The sequence below is a fragment of the Ailuropoda melanoleuca genome, chromosome 2 (genome assembly GCF_002007445.2).
Source record: "Ailuropoda melanoleuca isolate Jingjing chromosome 2, ASM200744v2, whole genome shotgun sequence".
Lineage (NCBI taxonomy): Eukaryota > Metazoa > Chordata > Mammalia > Carnivora > Ursidae > Ailuropoda > Ailuropoda melanoleuca.
This window is the reverse complement of record NC_048219.1, coordinates 69106718-69120243: the sequence shown is the minus strand read 5'-3', so window position 1 is coordinate 69120243 and position 13526 is coordinate 69106718. Positions and strand designations below refer to the sequence as shown.

The following is a 13526-nucleotide window of genomic DNA, read 5'->3' as shown; positions in this document are numbered from 1 at the left end:
GTGATATTACTGTTACAACTTACAATTCCAAAAAAATTCCCTAAAAAAGAGAAAGAGAATGAGTAAATGCACAGATGCACAAAACAGCTTCGATAAGTTGTAGAAATTCAGAGTGTGAACTGTTGGAGCAGCAAAAATTAGTGGAGAGCTGTTGGTAATTATGGAAGGTCCACACAGTATCATGTTAACCACTGTGGCTTCAGCCTATACATCAGTGTTCCTGAAACTATCATCTTCACAGTTTTTGTCAAATCTGTGTTCCACCTGAACTATTTATTACTTGATATTTTAATTTAAAACACCTCACTTTTTAAAATGTAATACCTACTTTACCTTATCCTTAGTAATATCTATGAAAATATGGGATTGAAATGACAAATTTTTGTAATACTCATTTAAAAATAATTATTAGAAATATTTAACTCAAGGGGCACCTAGCTGGCTCAGTTGGTAGAGCATGCAACTCTTGTTCTCAGGGTTTTGTAACTTTGAGCCCCACAATGGGTATAGAGATGACTTAAAAATAAAATCTTTAAAAGCTTGCATTGTTTAAAAATAAAATATTTATTCAAGATAGACATACCACACTCTGGGGAAAGTGACAGACATACCACACTCTGGATGGCAGGAAACTGAAATGATTGGATTTGTTTTTAGATAAACCATACTGGGAATGCCTGGGTGGCTCAGTCAGTTAAGCATCTGCTTTCGGCTCATGACCCCAGAGTCCTCGGATGAGCCCTGCATCAGGCTCCCTGCTTAGTGAGGAGTCTGCTTCTGCCTCTGCCTGCCACTCCCCTGCTTGTGCGCACTCTCTCTGACAAATAAATAAAATCTTAGATAAACCATAGTGGTGACTACATGGAGTTTGAGTTTTGAGGGACAGGTAAGACTGCAGTAAAAAAAAATCAGGAGGTAATCATGTGAAAAACAAAGAAGACATGAACTGGGGAAGTGATAATAAAGACAGATAAGGACAGAAACAAGAAGTATTAGAAAGCAGAATCAGGGGTCACCTGGGTGGCTCAGTTGGTGAAGTGTCTGCCTTCAGCTCAGGTCATGATTCCTGGGCCCTGGGATTGGGTCCTCCTAGGGCCCCCTGTTCAACGGGGAGCCTGCTTCTCCCTTTGCCCCTCCCCCCTGCTCGTGTGCACTCTCTGTCCCTCTCAAATAAATAAATAAAATCTTAGGAAAAAAAAAGAAAGCAGAATCAGCAAGGTCTTAGTGACTGATTAGATGTACAAGCATCAGGAAGAGTCTAGGCCAACTCCGAGGCAGAGTAAATAATGAGGGAAGAAATAGAAACAAGAATAGGTTTGGTAGAAGAAAAGATAAAGTTATGTTTTGGATATGCTCAGTTTATAAGGTGTATTGAATAACCAAGCTAAAATATCCAACAGGTTTTTAGATATACAAATCTGAAATTACAGGTAATGACATAGACCAAGGAACCATGAACATTTAAGTGTTAATAAAAACCTACAGAATGGATGATGTATCCAAAAATAAAGATATAATTTAAGGGAAAGAACAAGCCTACCAGCAACCCCAGTATCAGTATCAAGGATCAAGGAAGAGGACCCCAGGAAGGAACCCAACAAGGAATCATTAGAAAGATGAGAAGAACCAGGAAAGAATAATATCAGGGAAGCTGAGAGACAATAAGAATCTCAAATGCTCAGACATCCAGTAAAAATCAGATTTGTTTTATATGCAGTATCTTATTTCCCTAACTAGATTTATTTCTTTATGTTAGATAATTTGATTTTTATTTATTTTAATTTTAAAATTTTCTTTCATTCATTCATTCATTCATTTCCTTGTTTAAATTCCAATACAGTTAACTATATTAGTTTCGAGTGTACAGTATAGTAATTTAATAATTCCATATATTACTCAGGGCTCAAGGTAAGTGTACTCTTAATCCCCTTCACCTATTTCCCCCATCTCTCCACCTGCCTCCTCTCTGGTAACCATCAGTTTGTTCTGTATAGTTGTCTTTTTTTTCTTTGTTCGTTTTGTTTCTTAAATGCCACATATGAGTGAAATCATATGATGTGTGTGTATATATATATATATATACACACACATAGTAGAATATTACTCAAGCATAAAAAAGAATGAAATCTTGCCATTTGTAACAAGATAGATACATGTAGAGTATAAGGCTAAGTGAAATCAGAGTTTTATTTATTTATCAGCTGCAGCCCCAGTGTAGTATTGCTCAAAGGAAGCCTTCAAAAAAATATGTCAGTTGTGAGAATAAGCATTTATTTGCTTCAACAATTAACAGACCCATATTCTCCATGCACAGTAAGTAAGGTTTTGAAACTGTGATAAAAATGAAAGGTATACTTATCTTGAATAGTTACCTGTACAAAAGCAACTCCTGTCATCAAAATTACTAGGGACAGCCACTGGTACACACCTAATTTTTTACTAAGCATAGACACAGAAAATAATGCTGTTGTAAGAATTTTCAACTGATATGTGACCTGAAAAAGAAAACAGCTAATATTATTGTCTGTTTTGTTGTTTTTTAAAAGAACTACTAGAAATATATTTTAAGTACCTGATAAGTAGCTGCATCCAGATTTGACAGTGCCACATAGAGTAAATTATTCTGAAGAGTATATATCCCTGATGGAATAGCAAGTTTAAGTGTTTCCATAGGTTTATTAAGTATTTCATCATGTAGTATTCGATTCAGTGCTCTTAGGCTACATTCTAGTAAAAACATGAAATGGGTAAAATCATTAAGTAACTCTGAATAAGTTATATAACCTCTCTCAAGGCCTGTTTTCTCACCTATAAAAAAAAACAGAAACAGTCCTACATGTTAAGATACCTTTAGGTCTACAGTATACCTTTAATGATACTAATTTTTCTAAGTTAAATACTCTAATGTAGCATATTAAGAAGAGCATTATCCTTATACTCTTTCATTAGGGAACACAAGTAAATTGATTACACACACACACTCAACACGCACACATATTTATGATAACCAAAAGCTCAAAGTATTAATTTTTCAGCTGAGTATTCTTACTCTATAGTAGCAACATTACAAGAACTTGTATTTTGTGCATTTCATTTTATCATTAGCTCAACCTCAAAGGGATCTGTCTCATCCCCACAGGTCCAGGTCCAGGTCCAAAGCTGCTATAGCAGTTCAGTGATGACATCAGGGACCTAAGCTCTGTCCATATATACTGGCTTTTTACCTTCATGCTTCTCATCTATTATCTACATGATTATTGCAACAAAGTCACCAAATGACTGCTGCACTTCTGTCTGGTTCTTGTTTTCACTGAACGAGAAGGAACAGGAGGACACAGTGACCTAACAGGCACTGCTCTCATAGACCAGGATTTTGATGCATAGCTACCCCTTGCAGGAAGGGAGCTAGGAGCTGGGCAATGTAGTCATTTCACAACAAAGGGAAAAAGGGGTTGGAAAGGGACTTTGAGGTAGCCAACCTACAGTATTAATCACAGGAAGTGTCCAAACAACGCTAAGACACACAGAAACCCAGGGCACCTGGCTGGCTCAGTGGGTGGAACATGTGATTCTCCATCTCACGGTCCCGAGTTCAAGCACCACACTGGGCATGGAGCCTACTTAAAAAAATTTTTAAAAAGATACATAAACCCCCAAAGAAAGGATAAATCTAAGGAATCCTAATACTTTGCCAACACTTTATAGATGATTTTCTCTGCCAACATAAAACCTGAAGTTTCATTATGAAAACTTTTTAAAAATGAAAATATTGTTTAAAGACTAATATCTGATATTTATCCTTTCCTCATCCTAAAATAATAACAGTAAAATAAGATGTAATAAAAGTTACCAAAAGATTTTTTTCTTAGATTAAGCAGAAAAAAAACTAAAATATTAGCTTATTTAAGCATTTTTAAAATTAGGGATGCCTGGGTGGCTCAGCTGGTTAAGTGTCTACCTTCAGCTCAGGTCATGATCCCAGGGTCCTGGAATCAAGTCCCGCATCAGGCTCCTTGCTCAACAGGAAACCTGCTTCTGCCTCTGCCTGCCGCTCCCCCTGCTTGTGCTCTGACAAATAAATAAAATCTTTTTTAAAAATTTTAATTAAATTAAAATTTTAAATAATTAATGCTATCATATCATCAGCAGCTTAGGGAAGGTCTTATTCCATGTTCCTTCCAATTCCTGTTATTGTTAGACTTTTTATTTTCATCAATCTGAAGGTAGTGAAATTGAGTCTGTGGCTTTAATTTGATTTCTCTGATTGCTAGTGAGGCTGATCTATATTTATATATTTTTATATGTTTATATAAACATGTTTTTATATATTTATTTATCTTTTTAAAATCTTTTATTTTTTTAAGATTTTATTTGAGAGAGAGAGAGCAAAAGAGAGAGAGAGAGCACAAGCAGGGGGATGGGGCAGAGAGACAGGGAGATGCAGGCTCCCCATTGAGCAGCGAGCCCTACCTGGGGCTGATCCCAAGACCCCAGAATCATGACCTAAGCTTCAGGCAGACACTTAACCCACTGAACCATCCACTTGCCCCATATTTATGTGAATTTTATTCTACCGTACTGGTGACTCAGTCTTCTTCCTTTTTTTAAACCACCAGATCTAGGGCGCCTGGATGACTCAGTCGGTTAAGCATCTGCCTTCGGCTCAGGTCATGATCCCAGGGTCCTGGGATCGAGCCCCGCATCAGGCTCCCTGCTCAGTGAGGAGTCTGTTTCTCCCTCTCCCTCTACCCCACCCCACTGCTCATGCTTGCTCACTCCTGCTCTCTCTCAAATAAATAAATAAAAATCTTAAACCACCAGATCTAGACCGTTTCACAGGTGAAATTCTTTTTTATTTTTTAAGATTTATTTATTTTATTTCAGAGTGGGGGGGTAGGAGCAAAGTGAAAGGGAAAAGCAGACTCCACACTGAGAGCAGAGCTGTATGCAGGGCTTGATCTCACAACCCATGAAATCACGACCTGAGCTGAAATCAAAAGATGGCTGCTTAACCAACTGAGCCACCTAGGTGCCCCTGACTCAGTCTTCTTTTGCTTGTTCTTCTTCTCAATCTGACCTCTAAATGCTAGGAATGCTACAGAGCTAGTCTTTGGCCTTCTCTTCTCAGTATAAACTAAATTACTTCATCCAATCCTTGACTTTGAAGCAATATATAAGCTGACAAATCCTTGAGCTCCATATTCATATATCATACTATTTAACATTTCCATTTGAATGCCTTATGGGCATCTCAAATTTAACATGGCCCAAAGAGAAATCTTAATTTCCCCCTTAACTTATCTTCCATGTATCATTCATTACAGTACCTACTCACCCACTAATTTAACCTAAAAACCTAGGAATTATTCCTCAGACTGAATTCCCCATTTCGGTGACCATCACACACCTAATCTACTAGCAAGTCCTGTCAGCTGTAGCTTAAAAAGACATCTGTGTGAACCAAATCACTGCCATCTTGGACAAATCTGCTATGATGATCATTCTGTGATATGAAGCATTCTGGGGCATAGATTCCACGCCCCCCCAACACACACACATACATTCCTTCCTTTTGCTTAACCACATCCTTAAGTATACCCTTGGGATATAACATCCATGATCTGTCTTGGAGATATGACTAACCCACACCTTTTCTTAAACATTTTCCTCTTAGGGGCAACTGGGTGGTGCAGTCGGTTAAGCGTTCTGCCTTCGGCTCAGGTCAGGATCTCGGGGTCCCGGGATCAAGCCCCGCATCAGGCTCCCTGCTCAGCAGGGTGTCTGCCTCTGCTGCTCCCCCTGCTTGTGCTCTCTCTCTCTCAAATAAATAAGTAAAATCTTAAAAAAAAAAAAATTTCCCCTTGGATCGTCCCTCAACATGTACTCTTCAGCCCCTAGGGGCTATAAAAGCAGGTCTTAAGGGAGGTGGTATTGCAGAGATCTACTCCTCTTGCAGCCATCCAAGACACCCTTGTCAAGCTGTATTTGTCAGCCAGCCTTCTCCTTTAGTCTCAGAGCTCCTTCAGCCTTTGGAAGTTGTTTTGCATATACCTCCCATTCACAGACAACATCTCATACACATCATCTCTTCTCTAGCAATATAATTTAAGCCACTATCATCTTCTTGCCTGGACTAGTGCAGTAGCTTCCAAACATGACTTCCTGAACCTATTCTTGAATCTCCTCTGCTGTCACTATGGTTACTGCATTGGTCTTTCCATGTGTAAAATGGGACATACTTTGAACATTTCAATTATTTCTTTTTGTTTTTATGGTGGAATTTGTAGCCTACAAAGCTGTCTTACATTGTCTGTTTACTGAATGCCAATTCAGTTTTTCTTAGTTCCATTTTCCTCCCAGATCAATATGCTACAGCCACACTGGCCACCATGATAGTTTCAAAAGTATACCAAATTTACAAACAACTTAATTAAAAAATGGGCAGCAGGCTTGAACAGATATTTCTCTAAAGATACACAAACGGTCAATAAGCACATGGAAAGATGCTCAACATCATTAGTCATTAGGGAAAATCAAATCAAAACCACAATAAGATACCACACCTACCAGAATGGCTATACTTTTTTCCTTTTTTTAATGGAAAATAAGTATTGGCGAGGATGTGCTATAATTTTAAAAAACAAACAGAAAATAACAAGTGTTGGCGAGGATGTAGAGAAATTTGAACCCTTGGACAGTGCTGGGAATGTAAAATGGTGCAGTTGCTGTGGAAAAGCCTGCACCATTTTAAAAATGTTAAATGCAGAATTATCATGTGATGAAGCAATTCCACTCCAAAGTATATACTCAAAAGATATGAAAGCAGGGACTTATACTCTATTACAGTATTATTCAGTGTTCATTACAGCATTATTCACAATAACCAAAAGGCGGAAAAAATTCAAGTACCCGTGAATACATTAATAACTAAAATGTTATATATATACACACACATATACAGCAATGAAGTATTATTTAGTCATAAAAAGGAATAAAGTTCTGATACATGTTACAATGTGGATAAGCCTTGAAAACATTAAGTTAAACAAGCCAGACATAGAAGGAAAAACACTGTATGGTTCTACTTAGATGGAATATATAGAAGAGGCCAATTCATAGAGACAGAAAGTAGATTAGAGGTTTCCAAGTGCTGAAGGTAAAGGAGAATGGGAGCTATTGCTTTATGGTTATACAGTTTCTGTTTGGTGTGATGAAGTTTTAGAAATAGATAATGCCAATGGTTGCACAACACTGCGAATATAATTAATGCCAATGAATTATACTTAAAAATGGTTAAATTTATAAAATTTATGATATACATGTATGTGTAAAAATATATATTACTACAATTTCAAATAAGTAATAATGTAATAAACCCAAAAAACAGAGTTGTACACTTCAAAATCTGACTTGTATGGTACATGAATTACATTTCAATAAAGCTGTTTTTAAAAAAACTATCAAATTAGTCACTGCTGGACTAATCAATGCAGCAAACAAAATAAAAAGCATTGACTTTAATTATGACCTCACTAAATTTCTAAAAGTTACAGAATTATAGAATTTACTCTTATTCTCAATTATAAATGCAAGAAACTACATTTCATAGTTCTAGCATTAACCAGAAGACATGAATCATGATGTAGATCAGAATAAAATACGTTTGTTACTAGACTAAAACTGTCCTAAGAAAATGAAAACTATAGGGGGCACCTGGGTGGCTCAGCCGGTTAAACAGCTGCCTTTGGCTCAGGTCATGATCTCAGGGTCCTGGGATGAAGCCCCACATTGGGCTCCCTGCTCAGCGGGGTGTCCGCTTCTTCCTCTCCCTCTGCCCATCCCCTCTCCCGACCCCCGCTTGTGCTTACGCACTCACACTCTCTCGCTAATAAATAAAATCTTCAAAAAAAAAAAAGAAAATGAAAAATTTTGAAATGTTCTTAATACTACGACATTAGATAACAAGGCAACAGTGTCCAAATGTGTAGTTACAATATATATTTATGTATATAACCTATGTAAATAACACCAAAACAATTGAATAAATTGCAATGACTTAAAAACAGAAAACCGAAAAACTTACTGCTGTCTTTGTAGACTAATAAAATGCAGGCCATTATTTTCAAAAGTTCAGCAACAACCACTGCTGTAGAAGATAGATAACGAGGTCCCTCCTCTTTTAAAGTCCTAGAATAACGCATCGTTAGAACCAAGCTGGTAGTCTGAAAGACTAAAATTCCCAAGGAAAGGTATTTTAGGTTGGCAGACATTGTTTTATCTTCATTTGCCTGAAAGACAAAACAAGCAGGGCAAATAAACAAAATTAGAAAATACAGAAACATATATTAAAAATCACTATGAGACTTCTCGTTTCAAACAAAATAGAGTTAAGTGCATTCCACCCTTTTCTTCCTGCTAATTACAACTATAAACCCTGGACCAAAGGAAAAAAGTTAACTACTATAAGACTCTGAAAGGTGAGGAAAATAAGACAGACTAGCTAGCGACCCCAGATCCTAAGTGATAACCCAACAGTGAATTCCCTGGAGACTTTTTGCCACCTATGTATCTCACCCTGGCTGCCATAACGATTCACCACCTGGAACCACAACAGGTGGAGAACAACAACAAACAGAAACCCTAAGAAAAACCCATTGTCTCCAACCAAAGGAATAGGAAGATAACAGCTCTGCAGGACGGAGCCCGACTAATTGGATGCTATGTAATGTGTGGAACAGAGACCTGCTGACCATCCCTACCCTTCACGAATGAGGGCAGAGACAGTACGGTAGCCCTCTTCCCTCCCACCGGAGGCTACAGCTACAAAGACAATTACGGCTGAGCCCTATGAACCACCCCTGACCTAAACAAGGTGAATGTCAGCAAAGAGGCAGCACTCTTCTTCCCTCTCTGGTGACTGCCTACTAGTAAAGAAGATTTAAGTAGGAACCAAGGTCTCATAATACCCAAAATGTCCTTGATACAATCCAAAAGGAGTATATTCCTCATACCAAAAAACAAAACAAACAAACAAACAAACAAAAACAAAAACCGGGAAAAAATCTCAACTAGGATAAGGGCCACAACACAGAGTTGACACAGATGTTGGAATTACCAGACAAGAATTTTAATTTTTTGTTGTTGTTTTTTTGTTGTTGTTGTTCTTGTTGTTTTTTAGAGGGAGAGGTGAGGAGGAGTAGAGGGATAGGGAGAGAGAGACTCTTAAGCAGTTTCCATGCCCAGTGTAGGGCTCGATCTCACAACCCTGAGATCCTGACCTGAACTGAAATCAAAAGTTGGACGCTTAACCCACAGAGCCACCCAGGCACCTCACTGACCTCCAGACAAGAATTTTTTGTTTATTTTATTTATTTAAGAGAGAGAGAAAGAGAGCATAAGCAGAGGGGAGGGGTAGAGGCAGAAGCAGACTCCCCACTAAGCAGGGAGCCCGATGTGGGGCTCAATCCCAGGACCCCAAGATCATGACCTGAGCCAAAGGCAGATGCTTAACCAACTGAGCCACCCAGGTGCCCCAGACAAGAATTTAAAAGCTACTGTAACAATGCATGAACAACAAGCAATTATAAACACTCTTGAAATAATTTTAGATTCACATAGAATAAAAAGTAGTACAAGAGTTCTTGTGTACTCTTCACCCAGCTTTCCCCAAAGATGAGTTGCAAAGTTCCTATATTTTCCCTTAAGTAATTCAGAATTGACTCTAAGAAGCTCATTTTAAATATGAAGATACAAATAGGCTAAAAAGTAAAAGAATGGAAAAAGATATGCCATGAGAAAAAGAACTATGAGAAAGCTGGAGAGGCCAAATTAGTGTCTGGAAAAATAAATTATATAAGAATTATTTCTAGGGGCACCTGGGTGGCACAGCGGTTAAGCGTCTGCCTTCGGCTCAGGGTGTGATCCTGGCGTTATGGGATCGAGCCCCACATCAGGCTCTTCTGCTATGAGCCTGCTTCTTCCTCTCCCACTCCCCCTGCTTGTGTTCCCTCTCTCGCTGGCTGTCTCTATCGCTGTTGAATAAATAAATAAAATCTTTAAAAAAAAAGAATTATTTCTAGAATTAAAGAAGGACATTTCATAATAATAAAAGAGTTAATATATCAGTAAGATATAACCATTATAGATGAATATGTGCCTAATAACATAGCTTCAAAATACATGAAGCAAAAACTAACAGAATTAAAAGGAAAAAGCAAATCCATAAGATATAATATGAAATTTTAACCTACTTTCCCCAGTAATTAACAGAATATACACACATGCATACCAAAAAACCCCCAGTATGAATACAGAACATCTGAACAACACTATCAACCACTTAACTGTCGAAAACATGGAGATGCTCCACTAAGAGCTTCATTCAAGTCCTTCCTCAGTTCACACTCAGTGGGGCATCTGCTTGAGATTCTCTCTCCATCTCCTTCTGCCCCTCCCCCATTCTCTTGCTCTCTCTTTCTCTCTCAAATAAACTAAAACATATTTATTTATTTATTTGAGAGAGAGAGAGCAGGGGGAGGGACAGAACGAGATGGAGACGGAGAGCAGCAGACTCTGGGCTTGACCTTACTACCCTGAGATCCTGACCTGAGCTGAAACCAAGAGTTGGAGGCTTAAAGGACTGAGCCACCCAGATGAGGCATGCAAAGATTTCTTAGAGAGTATACAAAAAGCTCAAACCATAAAAGAAAAAAATATGGATAAACGGGATATCATCAAAATTTAAATTAAACTGTTCATCCAGAGATACTGTAAAAATAATAAAAGGCAAACCACATCATGGGAGAAAACATTCTCAATATGTGTATCTGACAATGACTTTGTAACCAGGTTATATAGAGAACTCTTACAACACAATAAATATAAAAGACAACCCATGAGTAAAAGATCTGAATAGACATTTCACCAAAAAGACAAATGGCTAATAGGCACATGAAGAGATGTTCAGCATCATAGTCATTAGAGAAATACAAATTAAAATCACAATGAGATACCATTATATACCTATTAGAATGGCTAAAATTGTAAAAATTGATGCCACCAACCGATGGAGAGGATTTTGAGCAAATAGAGCTCTTAACATTGCTAGTGAGAATATTAAGTGATAAAATCATTTTGAGTAACAGTTTGGTAGTTTATCTTAAAAAATAGTAATAATCTTTTCATATAACCTAGAAATTCTACTCTTAGGTGTATACCCAAGAGATCTGAAAGCATTTATCCATAATGACTATAAATGACTATTCATGGGAGTTTTATTTGTAACAGGCAGAAACTGGAAATAACCCAAATGCCCATTAACAGGTAAATTACTAAACATACTGTGGTACATCCTTATGATGGAATACTATTTAGCAATAAAACGAAATGAAATGCATGGTAAAACATCAATGAATATTAAAAAGAAACGGAGCAAAAACGCTTATAGACAAAACAGTGTATACTATATGATCCATTTATATGAAATTCTAAAAAGGGCAAAAGTAATTTGCAGTGATGCAAATTAATGGTTGACTGTGGCCAGGGGTTGAGGTTGGGGGTTGACTGCAAAGGGATAGCAAGAAATTTTTGGTGGTGATGGAAATATTCTATATCTTGACTATGTGATGGTTACACAATTCTATTCACTTATTGTAACTCACTGAACTAAACATATAAAATGGGTACATCTTACTGTGTGTAAATCACAGCTCAACAAAGCTGATTAAAGACTGAGGACATACTAAGCAGTAGCACTCCCCAGCAGGCTTTCCTCATAGCTTTGATTCTGGCTCTAATTTCTTTAGATTAATATCAATGGTGTTCTGTTAGTCTGTTCTTCAGCCCAACTCTATCCTTTCCATGATTCCATCTTCTATCCTAAGTTTTGTTAATATGGACCCTCTTTATTGTATATCTCTTTATAGCTCTCATAACCAAGCCACCATTTACAGTTCTAGATATATGATCCTCTGTCTTCCCTTACCTCGTAATTATTAAAATAGCATGTAATATATTCAAACAGATTCAGCAGCCATTATTTGGTGCCTATACTAGGCCAAGTATCATGGTTACTGAGAGAGCCTATCCTTGAAAGCACAAAGTCTAGCTCATTAAATTTAGCAATTCTCTGACTGAATATGCTCCAAAATCAAACAATGTAACACCATAAATATGAGGATAAAATTTTTAGTGATGAAAAAGAATGACTGAAAAAATTACCTTAAGCACTGCATCTGAATTTCCGAGAGAAAAATTTGAATATAGTCTTTCTTGTCACATATAAAAAGGATCAAGCTTAGAGGAAAAAATACATAGATTTATGTATCAACCATCTCACTTTTGTAAATCTGCATTAGCAAGAGTCCTAATGTGAAATAAAATTACAGCATTTTAGAGGTAGAAGATGTTTTAGAAATCATCTAGTATAAATATCTTCATTTTAAAATGAAGAAAATAGTGAACAGAGAAGTTAGATAATTTGTTCAAGGTCATTTAACTACTACTGGGAAATATATAGTTAAATATCAACTTTGCTAGCTCTCACTACATGCTACTGTAGAATTCCAGAGGATATCCTGGTGGCCTTTATCTCTGTATGGAAGGAGAGCAAGTTGCCAGCAATCTACATTTGGCATAGGCACCTGTTTCTCCTGGAAAATCTATTCAAGGAAGTCTTTTGTTTATTCTGTGCAGCTAAGATCATACTGTACCTGTTAAAACAGGAATGCTCAACTTTCTTGTCAAATGAAATTTTAAAGGTCAGATTCTAAACCAGGATATACTATTTTTACTATTTTGCTTTTCCATTTCCAAGCATATACAACACCAATACATTCACCTTGGTAATTCAATTCTTAATTATTAATACAGTCAACAGTCTTTAAACAATGTATTTAAGTATGTGAGATAATAGAAAAAATATATATTGGTCTCTGCCCCTATCTCCTGACACAGGGCTCCTGAAACCCTTGTAACTTCCTGGGTGATCAGTTGATCATGCCTACATGATGAGAACTCCATAAAAATTCCACCACTATGAGGTTCAGAGAGCTTTCAGGATAACAAGCCATGAGGATGACACATCCCAACTCCACAGGGACAGAAGCTCCTATGCTCAGGACCCTCCTAGACCCTGTGTTTATATATCTCTTCACCTAATTGTTCGTTTCTATCCTTCATCATATCCTTTAATAAACTTGTGTAAGAAAGAGTTCTATGAGGCACTCTAGAGCAAATTAATCCAACTTGAGGAGGGGATGGTGGGAACCTCTCAATTTGTAGCCAAACTGGACAGAGTTGTGGGTAATTTGGTGACCTACTACTTGCAACTGGATCTTAAATAGGGTGAGAGCAGTCTTATGGGACTGAGCCCCTCACCCGTGGGATCTGACACTATCTGCAGGTAGACAGTGTCCTAACTGACCGAAACTATAGGATACTGAGCTGGTGTCACAGAGAATTGCTTGGTGGGAGGAAACCATACCTCCTCCCCAACATTTAGAGACCAGAAATCTCAGAAGTGAACA

General features: G+C 37.4%; 1 protein-coding gene across 3 annotated transcripts in view; it reads right to left on the bottom strand.

Moving 5' to 3' along the window:
- The window catches only part of SLC35A3 (solute carrier family 35 member A3), a 50878-nt gene that overhangs the window by 18606 nt on the left and 18746 nt on the right, over positions 1 to 13526 (bottom strand). For 2 of the 3 annotated variants that reach the window (XM_019801293.2, XM_034653972.1), the window contains exons 2-4: positions 8084 to 8288; positions 2573 to 2727; positions 2373 to 2495 (exon numbers count right to left, since the gene is read on the bottom strand). In XM_019801293.2, the coding sequence (XP_019656852.2) occupies positions 2373 to 2495; positions 2573 to 2727; positions 8084 to 8288 (483 nt within the window). Of the gene's footprint in view, positions 1 to 2372; positions 2496 to 2572; positions 2728 to 8083; positions 8289 to 12219; positions 12294 to 13526 lie in introns of those variants that run through there. The other variant, XM_034653973.1, reaches the window with a different exon arrangement.